A 19,340-nucleotide genomic window follows, 5' to 3' on the forward strand; every position below is an offset into this window, starting at 1 on the left:
TCTACCAATTGGTCTGGATCTTCATTTGAAGTGTTTGTTTAATCTGTTACTTTCTACAGGTTAACATTTTCAGGTAATTTCCACCTTTTACTGACATCTAGCGGACATAACTAATTAATTTTTTGAGCGCTATCGAGTTTATTCCACTAAAATACTTAACAGTTTAAATTTTATTGTTTAACTGGTTTTTGGCTATATAACTTTGCAGTTACTACAGTTTGTGCTGCTTTCGCGTAAGTGTACAGTATTAAGTCGTAAAGCTACTGCTTAATGATTGTCGGAGCCTTGTGGAATTTATATGGCATTCAAGCTTTTTGTATATAAGTCTTTCCTTCTTGCCATACTCGTTCTTCCTACAGTTTTGGTTCTAATTATATAGAATAGGAAAAAATTTTCTCTGATGCATAACGCCACAGCCACAAGCAAAACAAGGAAAGTAGCTTTAGCATTGCCGTGAAAAAGGTTAGAGTTCCTGAGTTTTAACCGCCATCACCATTACGTTGTGTTATTCAGGGATCAAGACAAGGGTTTTAATGTGTTAGCAAGATTGCGGTAAATAATGACTACTCTTCGCTGGCCGGTACTTCTTGTACTGATTTCATACTTTGGTAAGTTAATAAGTGATTATTTTATTCATAATAGGCCTAAATCTTTACGGTGATGTGATACCTCTACGGTAATTTTAGATTGTAGTTGATTCGGCTAATATATGGATCATATATTTTTGTTTTAGCAAAATTGAAAAAATTAAAACTTAAAAACTGAATTTTATAGTAAGGCTAGCGTTATACATTTTTCAATTTATTGTCAGTTGTTCTTCGCCAAGAACGGCATTATTGTTGGTTCCATAAATAAGCCATGCTCTACATAGGCCACTTTTAACTAAGAGCCTTGAGAACCGCTTTCACAAATGACGTATTGGCAATGTACGATGTTTAAGAAACAAAAAAGTTGTTCTATAAATCGAATAAATCAATAAGTTTGCTATTTATGGTCATTACAAAAGACATCATACTGAGCCTCACCCCGCTGGGTTATGGCTCTTCCTTGTGGGGTGATTGCCCAGAGTCTATCTACTGTTCTTTTTTATGGTGAACTCAGTTATATTGACCATATTAGACCTAATTGTCTTCTTCCCGCAGTCCCATTGCTTTGTTTGTGTTAAAGTTTGTTTTTTAAACCTAAGAAACTTTGAGTTGAATAGTTTGATTTAAGGAAATGAGTTTTCCATGTGTTGCGTATTCCATTCATATTATTAATTAGATATTAAATAACTTTTATGATTACTCTGGCTATAATTTGGAAACTGTATTGATATAAATTGCTAACCCTTATCTTTCCTTTTCATTTAGACGCTTCTCTGCAAATTGATTCAGTATCTCTGGAGAGTGACAGCTTTGTTCGATACTCATTGGTTATCGGCGATCACGTGATAAAGGCCGATTCACCGCTATCGTCAGCGGAGGGCAAATTTAATGACGTAGAAGTGACGTATACACCTCTGGCTGAAAGTGGGGTCATTTTAAGCGTCCTCGCTTCGTCAGACTGGATTGCTGTGAGATTAAAGCTTTCCAAAATTGTGCTCACTATGGCAGAGGTAACCGTGGTAGCCAAAAGCAATGACGTCAGACGTTAATTTAACATTATTCCTAATTAGAAACACGTATGTTCATAGTAGTTAACATTCCGCCTAATTTAACGAGATGTCTACTTCTATATTGTTGTAAAAGTGTTAATTACTTGTTTTGTTATACTAGAAATTGTTTCATTAATTTCAGAAAGGGAAAACCCCAGTTTCCATGCCTTTCGATGAAATCGTTACGATGCCATCAGGCAGGCAGCTGCTGCAAATAAGACGATCCGGTACAGAGGTAAGCTTATAAGTTTATACTCAAGTTTTGGTTTGTCCGATGATTTTTACAATAGGAACTCGCTTTATTGAGTTATAATGCAGGATTAAGTAATTGGAAACTGTCCACTTTTCAGCTAATTTTGACGTCAAATAAAGGAAAGTCAACCAGCGTAAGACTTTCTATTCGTTTGGCAAATCTTCTCGACGAAAGTGCTTCTCTCTACTTGGGTAAATGTTATGGTTAATTAACTTATTAATTATAATTAGTTAATTAATTAGTAAGTTAAATAATAAGTTAACTATTTAGTTAATTAAGTATAATTTACCACTTTAACACATTTTACAAGCTAGATGTGTCTTGTGGAGATTGGTTTCATCATATTATCACATTGACCCGTTTCAGGTGTTCCGGTGAGTATTAGTTCAGCCTCTGCCGATATGCCTTGCCTAAGATCTTGTATTCACCGCGTGGTTATAAACGGAGAGTCTAAAACGCCGTTAAATGACGCTGTGGCATCGTTTAATATCCAACCTTGCCAATCTGGTTCACCGACTGACTGCGCTGAAAATTATTGCTCGAAATATGGCATTTGTGAAAAAACTGTTCATTGTAATGAAAAAGTGAGAGGTGAAGTCAAACACACTTTTGACATAAATAAGAAAACCATTTACAAATATGAAATCTAATTTTTCTCTATTTTCACAGTTAAAGAAATTGCAATTGACGGAAAAGTGATTAGAACCGAAAACTCACAGGAAAATGACGTAATAACGATAAACGACACGGTACAGTGGCTACAGTTTCGCTTCGGTGAGTTAAGATTTGGAATTTACAGTGTTTGCAGTGTGATGAAATTGCGCCTTATAAACCCTGAAAGTCAATACACAAGATACAAAAACCGACCGTCAATACCAGCGACCAATTCCAAAGATAAACGATTACGACAAGTCCCCATCGACATCAGGATAATACAAATTGAAAAGCTTCGGCACCGCCACGCTAGAATTCGTAAGTAGTTCGTCAACATTTCCAAAACCTACGCTATCGATAACGTCATTTCCGGTGACATCACAATAACCGATTGTTGGCATATTGTACACCACGTCATCGCTGGCAGTGTCGCGTTGGCTGTCGCGCTTTATAACTTGTATAGCATCAGAACCCTTAATGTTGCTTTTGTTGATTTTTAGCGTTAAGGAGCTATTGTTGGCCAGGTGCCCGTTGGCTTCGGTATATACGCTCAGCTTCGGGTCTGCAAAGGTTGTATTGAAATTTCTGTCCCAGTTACCCCCAAAATGCTCGTCCTCTGAGTTTCTGTCGCCTTTTACCCACCTGTTGCTCACCACGTCGAAAACATAGTGCTCTGCGCACGTGACTTCATATGACGAATCGGCGGCCGGTTGCGTTTCTGTCGTTGCTTTGATATCTCCCCTCCGCAAGTCATTACGTTTTGTTTGCACCTTCTTCGAAATCCGAACGCGTATGACGTCATCAGGCAATCCATCAGAGTTGGTCTCGATCAAAAGTGACAAAATCTGATGGCTGGTGCATTCGCTCTTCTGATAGAATCCTATAACGAAATAAAAACGAGTCAGGTAACCCGTATGAATGACATTCACGGCAGAATGAATTGGAGCGGGACTGCTTCGTCCAAGTTCTATATATGTAGACTTTGAAACCTTGCAATATTGATGCTTAATTTAGTGCAGTTAATCATACTCAACACGTCTACAGCTTTCGTGGGCGTTTTTATACGTTCTTCGTTGTAATATTTAATAGAAAAATGCAAAACTATTGAAAATTAGACAATTGTTAGACAAATGCTAATGGTTTGTGACGATTTAACTCACGTTAAAATGTTTTTATCACAAAGTTAAGCTAAAAGCATGACAGACACATTCCGACGAGTGATGACGATCAAGAGCGGTAAATGCCAAAATCACAAACCTTTCTTTTGGCTTGATTCAAACGGAATCGCCGGACAGGTAGTCCACTTGTTTGATATTGGATCAAAGCTGTCTACGTCAGAAAGCACATGAGCACGCGTTTCCGTTTTCCCATTCCGCTTTTTCTGGTTAATCCTTTTTCCACCCAAAAGATAAAGAGTAGGGCTAGTGTACTGGGAATGGCAGCTTTCATTTTGTCGATCTACAACGACAATCGCTCTCATTTCGCTCACGAAACCCTTCTTAGTCAGCGTCTCGCTTTTTGAAGACCAGGCTTGGTCACTGGTAGTCACTTCTCTCGACTTCGTGCCAGCAATATCGTTATACTTCTTTACTGTCACTTCACCCCTTTCCACTGTGGACCGTGAGCTGATTTTTGAGCAGTAAAATGGATTAAATCGACGAACCCTTATTTTGGTTTCGTTCATCCTCTTACAATATTGTGACGTAATAATGTAAAGATAATTGTCGATGGTAACTGCATCGGTGACGTGTTCGTCGGCTCCGGTGGTAAACACGTCAATCAAACGTGGTTTCCATGGCGACGATGGATCCGTCGCCAACGCGTCGCTATCTTCTTTGAACTCTAGCAGAGCGTAAGAACACCTGACTGCACCCAGACTGTCCACCTGTATGTCCGTACGAAGGACGGCCGACAGACTGTTGTTGGTACTGCCCGCGCCGGTGCGGTTCTCTCTTATCTTGCTGACGATTACTTCGTCTATTTTGATTTTGTTTTGCTTCCCGCACCGCAGAAATTCGACAAAGTTCTGCGCGGCTGACGCCATTGCAGACGAATGTAGGCCGAGCAACCCGCATTCCAAAGAATAAGGCAAAACTCTTGCCGCTACTTCTACGTCACAGGGAGATTTCCCTAAGTTGCAACTATTGCAGTTTTCGAGTTGATTGATCAAGCCGGTGAACTGAAAATAACTTGTCGCTGAGAGAAAGTTTTTCACATTGCGATCTGACGAGCGCGTTAGCCATAGACGTAATGATGACGTATGACATTTCTTAATAGGGCTGTGTTGTGCAACTTCCGTTTCATCTCGCAGTAGCCCAAAGAGTTTGTCAAAATTGGATGTTATCTGAGAAGCTTCCCTGATTTCAGGCAGGAATTTCGCTAGATCTTTGAGTGCACTGGGGTCAACCGGGTTCATTTTGGATTCAGGACCTTTTGACCGCGTCCTCAGGTCCAACAGATTGAGCTGACTTTCACGCATGTTGGAGTGAAATAATCCGCGAAAATATTCGCTTTTTTCAATCAGCGAATCACGCTTGAATCGAATCTTACCCTTATCAGTAAGCACAGTGAAGGTTTCGCACTTTGTCATATTCAAGAAGCTTTTTACCTGAAAAATATCCATTTTAATTTAAACCATCTGAATGCTAAACTAAATACTTTAAAGTTAAGTTACTTAACAATCAACCTGCAATCACAGAAGTAGTTCCTTTGCGATATCTCATACCCAACGATACCTTTAGTATCGTAAAAAATTTCTGAATAATCACTTTATGTTTAAACGTTAACCCTCTCCTCAAATACTGCGATTTCCTATGGAGGGAACAAACAACCAACATATATTTTCTTACTTATCGGCGGCTCATAAATCGAGCAATAAACCTCCCGTGTCGCTTTGTGCAAGCAAGTTACGGCCATTTACTGCGTACTTAAAACTTTGGAAAATTTGAGGAGCTTTGGTTTAGACATGATTCACTCCCGTTCAAACATTCCATCTTGTTTGCTACTTGGTTGGCTTCGACAGGCCGGTAGCTTCAGACGCTACAACACGTGTGGTCAGTTTCACTAAACCAACCTTTACCAACGAACGTTAAAAGCCACAAAAACTTAACAACAAATTTTCATTTTTGCAACATCATTTTTGCGTCACTGGTCAACAATTGTGAACTTGACCGAACTTAGAACTATTCTCTCCTTCACCTGAAAGTTCGCCATAAAAATTTGTTTGTATGACGTCACGACACAAATATAGTTGTTTTCTTATGATTCTGTTAAGTGTGGCACTTTTCTTTAGCTTTTTATAACTCGACTAGAACTTGTTTCACAGAACCCAATGCTACAGTACAAGTACACGGTCTACAGTTGTCCAGGAAAATAAAAACATTTTTTGACTTGCTTGATCAGATCTCAGGTTCGAGTAGCGTTGCACGCACAAAGCCAAAATTTTAGAGCAGAAGCCTAGTCGCATATCGGCAATATCGATAGTTTTTAAACCAGTGTAAACATTACGCTGAACAGGATTCGATGATATCATTTCGTCCCCTCTGTCTCACGTTTTTAAGCCTTCGTATTGATTTTGTTCGTCGTGACTTGTAATGTAACACGCACTTATACCTCAACGCTGCATATAGCTATGGGACTACACATTTAGCGCCGCTTTTCTCAGCCCTCGCGTTTATTGATCTTTCGCCTTTGTGACGGAAAAACGATGCGAAAAATACTACGTAAATCTCTACCCTTATAAAATATTTAGTAATCCTGTTAAATGCTTATACTTTTTGTTGTATAAGAAGCGATACCCAAAAAATATGAGCTTGTTTCGCTTCCTCTTGTATCAGGTTTAGCTGCACAAAAGCGGTAACTCAATCGCTTTCTAACACTTGAGCTCATTGCTGGTCGTTTTTAAAAGTCGTGATAACGTTCGTCTCATTTTTTCGTAGTCGTGGCCAAGTGCGAAGCATATGTTGGTGGTCTCTGCTTACCGGCCGTCTGACACCTTCGCAAAGGCAGGCTACCACTGGGCTTAGCGGTCTGCAAGCGATTGGTGCGTTTTTAACCTGTGACCTCATTGCATCACAAAGACACAACAATTGCTACCACGCAACCATCTTCCGCCCACCACTAACGTACAGTATTACGACACTTTCTATTGCGACTTCATACCCACTCCTCTGTGACTAACCTTATTCTGGTTCCAGGAAAACTTTTATAATGAAATACTCTTTTGTGGTGGAACTGACCAACCTAAAACGCTTTCTATGAAACGCTACAGGCCTAAGCCTGCTTGCACTGAATTCCGCGGTTTTATAGGTTAATATTCCATATCAGCGCTATATCCTGCCTAAACCCGTAATGCGATTAAAGTAGTTAAACGCTTTTTAAAAGATCATACACTTGACCGTCTTGTCTATTAGTTACGTGATTCTTTTCTGCTTGTGGATAGTAGCTACATATTGCGGACAAATCTAAATTCCACAAATATACAATAACCATCTCATTGGCACTTGAATTCTAACAATTGTGACGAAATAATTCACTTTATGACAGCTCCCGCAAAAGTGTTGCCTCAATGAACGTAAGATGACCCGGATATTATTAGGCTTATGTTTGTGAACGTCATCACGGGGCAATGCTGTGAACGAGTTTGATGCAACGCTGCAGCTACATAAGGTAATAGCGTGTGAGTGTGCCTGATGCAATTCCAACGCGGTGCTAAAACAGTTGCAATCACGAGGTTTTATGTGACTAACAGTAGGCCTATACGTCGGTGTGGCAAAACCGCATTGTCGCAATAATGACCCGATTAAATGGTCTAATCCCACTACGAATGTGGAATCAGCACAACAGCAAAATAATTGTACGTCAGTAATGATTTTTATTTAAATCTAGTCGGAGGTAGGTGTTTTTCAGGGTTTTTTTAATGTTGTTAATTTGTTGGATTCGTTCAAGGGTTGAGTTTTTCTTTTTGTCTAGTACTCCGTTTCACATTTACGCGCCTTTGCACTGCAGCGTGTTACCTTCGCAGTTGAAACCGCTCGCACAAAAAGTGGGTGGCTTTTTGAGGTTGTCGTTTTCGTTTCATATATTAAATATGTCTTACAAAGACAGATGGTTGTGTTTTCTGAAACGTCAATACGAAATGAGCCGCATTGACCCGGGCCTTGCAAATGCCTTGACGGTCTTGAACTCCAAACAAAAGAGCTTTAGAAAGCAAATTATCCAATTACACTGGCCCGACATAGTGACGTCGAACAAACGTCACACTTATCACTTTACATGCCGCTTGTATCGAAAAATCACGCTTCGGTGAACGCTTCCGGTCTTGTGTGAACTTTGTTTCATTCTTTTTCCGCGCGGAAGCTGAATTTCTCACATAAGGTTTATCAAGGAAGCAGTAAACCTAACAAACTATCGTGATTAGCCGGCTACTTGCGCGAAGACAACTTCAGGATTTTCCGCTTCGTAAGTCGTTACATCCACTTCCTTCCCACATCGTTTGATAGACTTCGTGTGCGGGGAGGTTTATATAAAATAGGCTAAAGATGGATCTAACAGGCTTTATAAAAGATTCAGTTCTTTTTGCTAATTAAGACACCACCTACATTAGCATTATATTATTTCAGTCTCTCACGGTTATATGAGCACCTGCTACTAAGTGAAATGTCCGAGTTTTCGTGTAGTAAGAGTTGTACAATACCGAAACGATTTAGAAAAATCCAGTCATAATGCTGACGTTAAAATTTTGAAAAAGTTATTCTCTTTATCTTGAATCCACCCTGTAGCCGGTAATCATTATTTTAGGTTTATTTAGTTATAGGAAATGTATTCAACCATAAAAAACATTGCGGTGCAGACTAAAATATTTGTAAATCTGCACAAAACTTGTGAAATCATTCTCTGTCTGTCCTAAATCTAAAGACAAACATTTGAGAACGTATTCAAACATTATTACCAAACACTTTTATGTTGTCACCTGCTTTGACCCAGAAACTGGAGAAAGGCCTTGATTACGATCGTACGTATGACAAGTCTATTCAACTCGAGAATGACACCTATATCTCGTACATCATATAATGTTATTTGCTAAAGTTCAATCTCACATATATTTCTCTCAAAGGGTTTGAGCCCGCGTCAATTGCAAATTTGCGATGGAGGATGAAATGAAAGAATAATTTTTGTTTATGCCGCCTTGGCTTCGCTTGTCAAATATGACCGACAGTTTTCTCCCAAATCTTGCCTGTAACGGTTCGCTTTGCAAAAAATAGTTTTAAGGTTTCTCACTGGGTCTGGTAAAATTTTTTCCAAAATAAAGCTTTTGCTTGACTGAGCTTTTAGCATTTACCAGCGTAACTTTGTACAGTGAATAGTAAGGACTACCGGGTCTCTGCACTCAATAGTTTTCAAAAAATATTGCTATAAAATATACATTCAACTCCTGGGATCAAATTGTTTTCATTTTACAGACGAATTAATTTTCCTTCATGGCTTGGAAATTCAGAGTCTTAGTGAAAACATGAACGTGACTTTGAGACCAGGTGGTTTTAAAATGAAATTTTATTTGCAAATCTCACCTTATGACAACGAGAATTATTTGAACTACACAAACAATTTCAAAACAAAGGTAATAAAGGTTCGATATCGTATATGGCCGGACACTGTACATAGGTGTTAATGAAATTGTTTTTAAATTTAAGTTTACATTATTTATTCAGGAATTTGAATTAAGCGGGTTTGACAAGAACGCTTATCTAGCCTGGCCTGTTTCTTCTTCCAAGATGAGACTCGTGTTGCTAAAAGTAGACAGACCATGTAGTTTAAGGATTTTAGTCCGTGGATGCGGAAAATTCAGCTTCGAGCCAATCGCGTTGCATTTTCTTCCACCACTCCGTAAGATTTCATTAAAGTTGTTTTTATGTTTTATGACATCACAGAATTACTTTTAATAGCCCCACTGTAGAAACGCGTCCAATTGAAGACAATTTATGTCCATTATCTAAAGATTTTATAAATGTAGTCTTAACAATTTTCAAGTTGGGGGAAAGCGTAAAAACCGATTTGGCACTGCCAATAAAACAAGCTTATATTCATCAGAATGGGAACTGTTATTTCAAGCAAACCTGACCAGATCATCACGAGACAACTTTCTTCACTACGGAGTAGCAAACGAAAAGCATTCCGTGGGCGATTTTTCTGCTTTAGGAAAATCGAATACTCCTCCACCTATCAGAAACAGAATCTTGGATGTGTTGCCCGCTTATGGAGGTCTAAGGTTTAATATCAAGTTGGAAGTTTGGGACAATTTTGGGGTTAAATCGTCATGGAATTTCAGTGAGAACTGCAACGACAAATTCTGCCTTTGCAGACAAGTGCAAAGTCTCATCTCTCGTTCTCAGAAGAAAGGTGAAATCAGCAAACCCACCTTTTGTGATTGGTCAACTTACAAAGACGCGGGTTTTTCTGGTAATAATATAGGTAATAAACAAAAACTCAGCTGAAGATGTTGGCTATATTTGCAATAAGATATTTCTATTCACATATATATATACCTATACTGCACTGTAGTTAAATATATAAAAATCTTTAAAATTTCCAGAACGTGATGCTTGAGTCGCTTTTTAGTCAGTTTTAGTCGGAAATTATAAATTTTACGTTTCTGTAACGTTATGAGCTATAGTAAAATGCTTGGCTGTTCTTACAACGATAACATTCTTTCTTTTATTAGATGTTGCTTTCATTCGTCTGCTGATGAGTCGCAAAGTTTCCAGTTTGGATCAATTTCATTTTCTTCCTGGGGTAAAGATTATGTTAACTAACCAATCAGCGCTCATCACCGTGAACACAACCTCTCAGTGCGCCACCGCGTGTCTGAAACAGAAGCATCCGCCTTGCACGACTTTTGACGTCAGTGATGCTCCAACACAAACGTCATTGCAATGTCGCATGGCAACTGGTGACACATTGGCTAACAATCGGCTTGTTAAGGGTGCCGGTTTTAGCACTCATGTTTTAACAGGTGATTGATAAAACTTAAAAGGTAAACAAACAGCTTGGGCTTGTTCTATGCTGCTGTGTAGGTCAGTTATATATATTATATTCTATTGCTATTTTCAGCTAAATCCTAAACGCTTCAACACTTGACAGCTTTAGAATATTTGCTCAAGCAAGTCAAGCATGTCATGGTAATCCATGACACTTAGACACCAGGCAGTTTCCTTAAGACCTTAGTTTATTTCACACGCTGCTTATAGGCTTGGCTAGGCGACCAAACCAACAATGCAGACTGATAAGGCATCAGTGTTATTTGCTGAAAGTATTAAGTCTAATTGTTTCGCGTAGACATTACAACCAGACCAGATGCTGGATTCCAGTGCAAATGTGTCAACCAAATGACAGGAGTCAGATGCAAGGACAACAACGAAATCAACAAAACATTTCGAGAGACTGTTACTTTACAATCTGGGCAAATGGAGTATGTTGATTAGGCCTTAGAGTTTGATGTTATTTGTTATTAAAGACAATTTACTAAGTCATGTATTAATAAACAATTTACCAGCATTTAGGAGCAAACAAACCAACAATCACCAATCAAAGTTAATCACAAGCTCGAAACGTTTGCTAAATAAAGAAGAATGATAATTTCTTGGCTTTTGTATTTATTCTTTAAATTTACCAATAATTTACGAACAACTTTCTTTAGCATCAACTGTCGTCGGCTCAAAGAGACCTCGATCATAAAAGTCGAATTTGCCCAAATAAAGAACAGACCCAATCATGGCAATTTCGCTACAACAAGTGTTTTGGCGCTTATACAAGCGCTGTGCGCTGGCAAACAGGTTAATTTCCTTTCTTAATATATCTAAAAACGTCTTGTGTTAGAACATTAACATTAATGGAATGCATAACTTACTTGAATTTTTCGTTAAAAGCGTTGTGTTATGGACATTGATCGCGTGAGCGCTCTGCTGCCGCTTGCGTCGTACGCTTCATTAGAAGTTCGTTACGTTTGCGAAGATTTGGATTTCGATTCAAAAAGAAGCAAACTTAACCCGGTATCGGGGGAAGATAAAAACAATTTAGGCAAGCATATGTCGATTAAGTAAAAACTTACTCGAAAATTGTAAGGGAATGTGAAGTGTGGAAATATACACTTATGCAAACTTTTGTCGTTGGTTATTACAGAGCATGATAATGGACATAGTCTTTTGTTTGTAAACTTCTGTTTATTAAAGTTATCTAATTTGTCTTTTGTCTCACAGATGATGATGAGCATCTAACGTCCTTCCAAGCCGAGAAAGACACTTTTTCCAGGTACAAAAGTGATGACGAAGAAGATCTTTCGGAAACCGAAGGATTTCTTCTCGATCTTATGCAAGGAGCAGACGAGACGCCGGAGGCCACAACGTCATTTCTGACCAACTCCAGCACCCGGGATTTTACAACCGCGCTCACCTCAAATGAACCGTCGTGAGTTGAATGTTATATTAATTATTATTGCACACAGGGTTGTTGTTATGTAAATGTTGGGTGGTAAGCAATTTAAAATATGAGTTCCTTATCTTTTCAGCACAACCACTGCCAGTCAGGTCGAAACATCTCCTTTGATGACATCATATCTTCATGTTGTCTCTACGCTTCCTGACGCAACCACCGATGTCAACATCACCGTGCAAAATACAAGTGCACATGTAAGTAAGCTTCTTGACAGCGACTAATATTTTAAAGTTCCTTTTTGACTATTTTTTGTTTTCTCTTTCAACAGACTTTAACTACAAAGCTCCTTCCTGTCAAACGTATGTGTCCCGCTATTGTGGTCAGAGGTTCTTGGTTTAGGTCCAGTCTGCCAGGGTTGGTCAAGGCCCAGTGTCCCGATGGTATATGAACGAATATGCAAAAAATATCGAAAATTTGGACATTTTTATTGTTCAGTCTGAGTTAAAAATTTAAGTTAATACCATGTGTGCCAATAGTTTTAACAAAGCTTTCAATCATTTTTGTAATGTGCAAACATGCGCAGGAACAAAGGGCTTGGTACAATGGCTATGTGAGAAGAACGGTGTCTGGTCTGAAAAAGTCCCTCATTTCGAAGATTGCGTCTCTGATGTCGTGATGAGCATTTCAAATCTTCTTCAAAGGGTTGTGCAAAGTGAGCTGGTTTTTCCTATATATACATATGTTATCTTTTGGGAAGGGCATGTTGTTAAGCTTACCTTTTTTTGAACGTATTTGTTTTTTAACTGTAATTGATTTGTATAATATTTGTTAATCTACAGATGGTTCCTTTAAAACATCTTTGGTGGACGTTGCTCAAAAGCAAGTTCAATTTCTCTCATCATCATTTGGTAGTGGCTTGTCGGCGGCAGACTTGAGAGAAAGCATCCACATAATAGGAAAGTATGTATATTTTGTTGTACAACTTTATTGTAGCCTGAAGCAAAGCTTAATTTGAAATTGATACTGAAACAATGACATTTGTTTCAGAATGCTTCATTTGCAAGAAGACAAAGCTGATGGTGGCCACGCTAAGATAAGTAACTTAAGCTTGTCCGAGAGCAGTCGATTTGCCGATGCCATACAAGAAACAGTCGATACCATGTTGGAGGGAGACTTACGTAACTCTTGGGAAAAGCTACCTGAGGTTTCGTAAAGTGCAAGTGCAAATAAAAAATATAAATTTAAGTACATCTCAGTTGTTACTTTAGAATGAAAAAATCACTGCTGCTTATGACCTGACAAAAGCCATTGATGACGTGGGATTCTTGCTTGCGGATAAAATGTTAAAAGACAACACAGCTGTTAAAGTTATGCGAAATACAGCATTTCAGGTGTCGAAATAACATGCATTCTTTAATTCACCAATACCTATATCATAAAATTAAACAACTTTTTTAAATGTCAGCCTTGAACTCAAGTCTGGTATGATTTATTTATGCAAATATCAGAGTTTAGACTAAAAGGTTAGTCTTTGTTTCCATCGTAAACGTTGGTACGAGTATGGTATGCATGGCTTTGTAATCCACAGGTCGTTGCAATCAGAAATCGAACTGCATCCCACTCTCTCCAGAACAACAGGATTATTTTTCCGGAACGTGAATCCATTGCTCAGCAAGAAAACCGGAGTTGGGCCGTTAATGCCGGAAGCATTGCAGTTCCTCTTCATAGAACCGGCCGAAGCAATCTTGTGTTCGCTGTTTATAAAAATCTCGACAATTTACTTGGTGTGCAACTGTTCATTGCTACAATTTCTGTAATATTTCAGGCGGTGGTTTCACCAGTGCAGTGGATGATATTATCCTGTATTTGGAACAAGCGTATTGGACATCAAATTTCAATTTTCGTTTGTCATTTACACTAGGTGGTGCAGTTGTAGATCAACCAACAAAAGTCATCCCACCATCAAGCAATAAAAATCACACAAATCCAAACAATGCCACCGCAACAGAAGCAAACTACGTCATTAACTCTTTCGTCATTTCCGCTTCATTGAGGCCCACCAATTTGGAATTTTTACAGCGGGAAAAGATAAGAATTATTTTGCAACATAAGCTGTTTTCTCAAAACGAAACCAGGTAACCCAAAATGCATAACTTCGGCTTTACCTGCATATCAACGATAGTGGATAAGTTGAGTTTGGTCTCTACAGCGTAGTTTGGTCCCTTCGGTTATAGCAATTATAGCGCTCTTTTTTAGATGCGCTTTCTGGAAGCCGAGGCAGGAAATCACTGAAAACAAAAGAAATTTGTCGGCAACAGGTTATTGGTCCAATGAAGGATGTGTGAAACTCAAGTCCAACTCTACACATACAGAATGCGAGTGTGACCACCTAACCAACTTCGCCATACTAATGAGCGTTAATGGGATAGAGGTTAGAAAACACAAAAACCCCGTAAGTTATGGCAAGAAAACTATTTTAAACATTGATTTTTTTTGAGGTTGCAAATACTTAGCCCACTGTAAATTTAGTTTAGCGAAACAGATGAGGTATCTCTTTCCGTGATCACGTGGGTGGGATGTTGCCTGTCAGTCATCTGTTTGGTCACGTGTTGGTTCTGCTTCAGTGCACTTCATGGACTCCGATCAACTCGAAATTCAATCCACAAAAATCTTTGCTTCACTCTCGGGTTGGCCCAGATAATCTTTCTGCTTGGAGCGGACCGAACCGATTATCCTGTAAGTTATACTACACAGCTACATTAAAGTTGTTTGCGTTGATTATGTTACAGTTATTGCCTGTTATCATGTAGGCCTATTTCAGTAGCCTGTCCATTGCAGGGTCTAATAGTTTTTCTGTTCATTTTTTAATTACGGCCGCTAATTGGGACTACGCCACTGCATTAGACAATGTTCTACTTTGACTAATTTCCGCCAATTTCATTCTGACCTTAAGTGACGGACTGTTATTGATGGTGGTAACCGGACAAATTAAGATTGCATTTTTACACTATTTCTGCCTTCTAGCCAAGCTTGTTTTTTCCGACCAAAAGTTTTGTGGTCCTGCATTTCAGGGATTATGTCCGGTCGTTGCTGGAGCACTCCATTACCTTTTCCTGACGGTTTTTTGTTGGATGTTGGTCGAGGGTCTCCATATCTATGTATCACTCACCAAAGTCTTCGAAATAGACAAGTCGTCTCGTCTACTCTGTTACTACATCTTTGCTTACGGGGCTCCTACACTGGTCGTTGCCATCTCCGCGGCGATCCGTTATGATGGATATGGAACGTTGGTCAGGTTTGCGGAGATATAGTTGCTGTTAAAAACGATTTGTTTTGACTAATTTAATGTCAAAGTGTGATGTCATGGCATAATGCTTAAGTTTATGATAGTAAAAGAGAGAGAAACTCTCTAGAAAAATCAACAAAATTAGGCCATAATGCAATTTGCAAGGATAGGAGAAAGCTAATTACTAATTTTTACCGAAAACCTATTTTTCAGCTGTTGGCTAGCTGCCAAAGATGATCATCTTATTTGGAGCTTTGTCGGGCCAGCTCTGTGCGTCATTTGCGTCAACGTCTTTTTCTTTTGCGTAGCGTTACGTGTGATGTACTCACACCGCATCGCCACTCCTGCTCATCAAACCAGACTTGCCAAAACAAAGTACGTTTTATTGCTGCTTTTACTACTTTTTTGTAAAGGCTGTCTTACTTCATATCTAATTAAAGATTTTCTCAGTAAATGGAGTCAGTTAGCAACACCGTAACAATTTTGGAAACATTGTTTAAAAGAAAGGCGGTATGGCTAATGTATCTTGCTTCTTTCGTGCTATCGTCCTCCATTCAGGTTATGGATCAAGGGATCGTGTGTTCTTCTTTCACTCCTTGGCATCACTTGGATTTGGGGAGTCTTTTACGTTGATTCTAAATCGGTTTTTATGGCTTATTTGTTCACCATCTGCAATTCACTACAGGTGACATCTCTGAGCAATAGATTACGAGGCTGTTTTCGTTAAGTTATAACCTTTAAAACTTGCCATCAGAGACAACTAAGGATCGTCTTGTTAGAAGGTTCACTGGATGAAATATTTCTTCTTGGTTTTTTTCAGGGAGTATTTATCTTTATCTTCCATTGCCTTTTCAACGAACGAGTCAGATCCGAGCTTGCAAAATATCTTCGTCGGAGCAGCATTTTTGGTCCTTGCATGAGACGTCATTACCACATGACCACATCCACCGGTACCATAAGATCGGCTTGCGTCAACAATGCATCTATTGTGAGTTATAACATCAACAAGTAAACAGATCTGTAAAGTCGGATTCCTTAAGCAAGAGGTCACTTAATTGCAAACGAACAGCTTTTTGCGAATATTGTGGTGTGAGTCGACCACATAATTTTATAGTTTGCATAACCAGCGGCAGGCAAGAAAAATCACCGCTTCACGTGTTCATAGACTTGCTTAATTATGTTAACATACAGTTTTTCGTCATTTGAAAAATTATTGTAGTTTATGTTACGGAAATAGTGAATATTTGTATCGGCCTATATTATATAGAATATATACATAACCTAGCATTTGATTTCTATTAGTTTTTGTCATCCTTCTAATTAATTTTTACAATCACTGCTACAGAAATATCGGAGACGAAGTTCAACTTCAAGTCTTCCCAGTGTTACAAACGTTGTTACCGTTTCCAAAGTGGTAAACGAAAGGAATGCGGAACTGCTGCCGTAAGATCGTATCACCAGTTCGAAAATATTTCTTTGATACGTTTTAGAAATCGAGCAAAGGAAAAGCGTAATGCCTTTTTTCTGTTTTTTTTTTGGTTTAGGAGAAACTTGTCAAAGAAAATCGTTAAACGCCGCCTAACGCCACCGTGCAAAGAAGGTAAAAGTTTAAAAATTCAAAATTTGACATTGTTGGTAAACTGCTCCAAATTTGAATATTAGACTCCATACGGCTAAAACTGAAATTTTTTCTTCAGGAGTAGATAATAACATTTACGCTGCATCCGACGAAGAACCAGCACATCAGGATAGCAAGAAAATGTCGAAACTGGATGTTAATGTCACGGTAGGGCTCTTCAGCTTAGGTCTATACAACAAAGAGTAGGCTAAGCATAAAAAGGACTGCTTTAAAGCCAAATAATATCTAAAATAAATAAATTTAACCTATAATCAATAGTAATTTTTGTTTTTGTTGATTACAGACGTAAATAACATATAGTCTGTATAGGCTACCGCTAATTTAATCATTGAAGGCAGTTTGTTGCTTCAGTTTTTTTTATTCAGACAACAAAACTACTTAAAAAGTGTGAAGAAAATGTACAAACAGAAATTGCTAAATTGCAAACAACTTGCCGAGACGGAGATATCGATTTTAATGAGGACGGAAACATTAGCCCAGTTGAAAAACGCAAGGATTTTGCAAGACGTTTTCATAGCAACAACGAAAAGTATTTAGGAGAAGACAATAGCGAGATAGGCTCTAATGATCATCAATTGGTTCATAGAAATAAAAGCATGCCGACAAAAAGCGGTGTTCGGCCCGGGTATGAACCAGTGAACCCGATCGGTCTTTCTCCTCTCTTTCTAAGCATGGATCTCTCTTTGTATTTGCAAACTTCTCAAACACAGACTTACGACGATCATACGGAAACCGAAAGTAACAAAATGTAATGCCCCGTTGCCGTAAAAATTATCTTTAACGTCAAACACTAATTCTTGTAAACTAGAACTTAGCTATAGCTTGTAATGTGCATGTATTAAATTATATAGGTATATGTTTCTTCAGTAATAGCATTGTAGCTTGTAGGCTATTGTAGCCCAAAGTTTGATTAATTCTCTTGATCGGTTGGTATTTCATGTTGTTAAATGGATATGCCAATGTGCTTTTATTTGCATTATTATTATTCGTTTGTACAAGTGTTTTTTGTGTGAACTGTAACTATTAATTTTTTATGTTTTTAATGTGGAAGGAAGCTTGTTTATCAGTAGCAGAAAGTTTACGCAAAAACTTGTTTTCAATACTGTACTTCAAAATACTGCTCTAAATTACTCCATTACTTCGTACCATTATTGTTTTCTGTCGTGGAGATATTACTCACACTTTTTGACATTGTATAATATATAACTTAAATGGTTGTATATCATCTGAGTGACAGTTTATTTGAGTGACAGTTCATTTGAGTGACATAATTATAGTTCATTTGAGTGACACATTGATAAGTACTGTTTAATTCATTTGAGTGACACATTGATAAGGACTGAGTAATTTATTTGAGTGACAGATTGACATTTATTGTTTAAGTTGCAGTTGCTGTTAATTAGTAAGTGCACAGATGACAACACACACAAGACAAAGTTTAGAGTACTGTCTACAAAAAAAACAAACAACTAAGAATCCTCAACCATCTCGTCCAATTCTTCTGTTAGTTCCGCAGTTGGTCCGATCTTCAAATTACGCGCAATTCGGCGGAGGAATACTTCTTGTGGAAGGTCTTCTTGCTGGGAAAACAAATTTCCAATGCGGGTTTCGGGAAACCATGTTTTCTATTGCGTCGGTGCGATGTTGTGTGAAATGCAACAGATAAGACGAGATAAGATAAGAGCGACGGAAACCATGTTTTCTATTGCGTTGGTGTGATGTTGTGCAAAATGCAACAGATAACATGGTTTCCATTGTATTTGTGTGAAGAGCAACGGAAACCATGTTATCTGTTGCATTTATATCGTATGTGCCACTCATTTCTCAACCATTACTGTAGTTTGAACAGTACTCACCAATGTGTCACTCAAATGAACTGTCACTCAGTTGAGCATGAATTATTTGTCACTCAAATGAACGTTAAAAGAATGTATCATTCAAATGAGTTGTCACTCAAATGAAATGTCACTCAGTTGATCAACTACCAACTTAAATACACAACCCTGACAAAAATTTCATCTACAATAAATAAATTATTTATTTATTAAAAGGGAAATAAAGGCGTAGTAACACAACCGCTAGACGACAGTAGTAATGTTACAATATGTTGCCGAGGTGATCAACCAGTTGTTTATACAAGCTTTAGGAAATATTTTTATAGTAATTTCGTTGGGTTGGTTGTTTTTTGAAAAATGACTTTACTTGTGAGAAGGTCAACAGGTTTAGGAGATTTCTTGATAGCCGTAGTACCTGCAAAGGAACAGTTTAATGTCTGGAAAATACGGGTACGATTTAGGCTGCAGATTAGGTTTAAATTACAAAAGGCTTTAACTGGTTATTTATAGGTGAGTTAGTTTGGCAATTTATCAATATTAGATAAAAAATTGAAATCTCATAATTGCATTTTTTAAGCGAGGTTAATTACTAAAATAAATATCATCTG

General features: G+C 38.2%; 2 protein-coding genes across 4 annotated transcripts; one reads left to right on the forward strand and one right to left on the reverse strand.

The window, feature by feature from the left end:
- The first annotated feature begins 476 nt into the window (after positions 1 to 476).
- On the forward strand, positions 477 to 18,856 carry LOC143460654 (uncharacterized). 2 transcript variants are annotated; one of them, XM_076958248.1, is made up of 32 exons: positions 477 to 608; positions 1,353 to 1,597; positions 1,779 to 1,871; positions 1,987 to 2,080; positions 2,256 to 2,480; positions 2,559 to 2,663; positions 9,005 to 9,162; positions 9,254 to 9,428; positions 9,633 to 10,013; positions 10,264 to 10,554; positions 10,878 to 11,010; positions 11,239 to 11,374; positions 11,468 to 11,618; positions 11,798 to 12,005; positions 12,106 to 12,226; positions 12,301 to 12,412; positions 12,556 to 12,684; positions 12,812 to 12,932; positions 13,020 to 13,176; positions 13,241 to 13,363; positions 13,561 to 13,756; positions 13,894 to 14,107; positions 14,229 to 14,403; positions 14,502 to 14,708; positions 15,044 to 15,267; positions 15,472 to 15,633; positions 15,817 to 15,943; positions 16,079 to 16,246; positions 16,604 to 16,701; positions 16,803 to 16,858; positions 16,956 to 17,044; positions 17,263 to 18,856. In XM_076958248.1, exons 1-32 carry the CDS (start codon positions 560 to 562, stop codon positions 17,647 to 17,649), a joined length of 5,310 nt encoding a protein of 1,769 aa, XP_076814363.1. In that variant the 5' UTR covers positions 477 to 559; the 3' UTR covers positions 17,650 to 18,856. The 2 variants fall into 2 exon arrangements, with proteins under 2 accessions (XP_076814363.1, XP_076814364.1); XM_076958249.1 differs by having other exon boundaries at positions 9,633 to 10,001.
- LOC143460655 (uncharacterized) lies at positions 2,453 to 5,145 on the reverse strand. Of its 2 annotated transcripts, XM_076958251.1 has the most exons (3): positions 3,801 to 5,145; positions 3,186 to 3,423; positions 2,914 to 3,105 (listed from the first exon to the last, which is right to left on the reverse strand). In XM_076958251.1, exons 1-3 carry the CDS (start codon positions 5,131 to 5,133, stop codon positions 3,054 to 3,056), a joined length of 1,623 nt encoding a protein of 540 aa, XP_076814366.1. In that variant the 5' UTR covers positions 5,134 to 5,145; the 3' UTR covers positions 2,914 to 3,053. The 2 variants fall into 2 exon arrangements, with proteins under 2 accessions (XP_076814365.1, XP_076814366.1); XM_076958250.1 differs by having other exon boundaries at positions 2,453 to 3,423.
- Positions 18,857 to 19,340: the final 484 nt, after the last annotated feature.

Source organism: Clavelina lepadiformis, chromosome 5 (genome assembly GCF_947623445.1).
Source record: "Clavelina lepadiformis chromosome 5, kaClaLepa1.1, whole genome shotgun sequence".
In the NCBI taxonomy this organism is placed as follows: Eukaryota; Metazoa; Chordata; class Ascidiacea; order Aplousobranchia; family Clavelinidae; genus Clavelina; species Clavelina lepadiformis.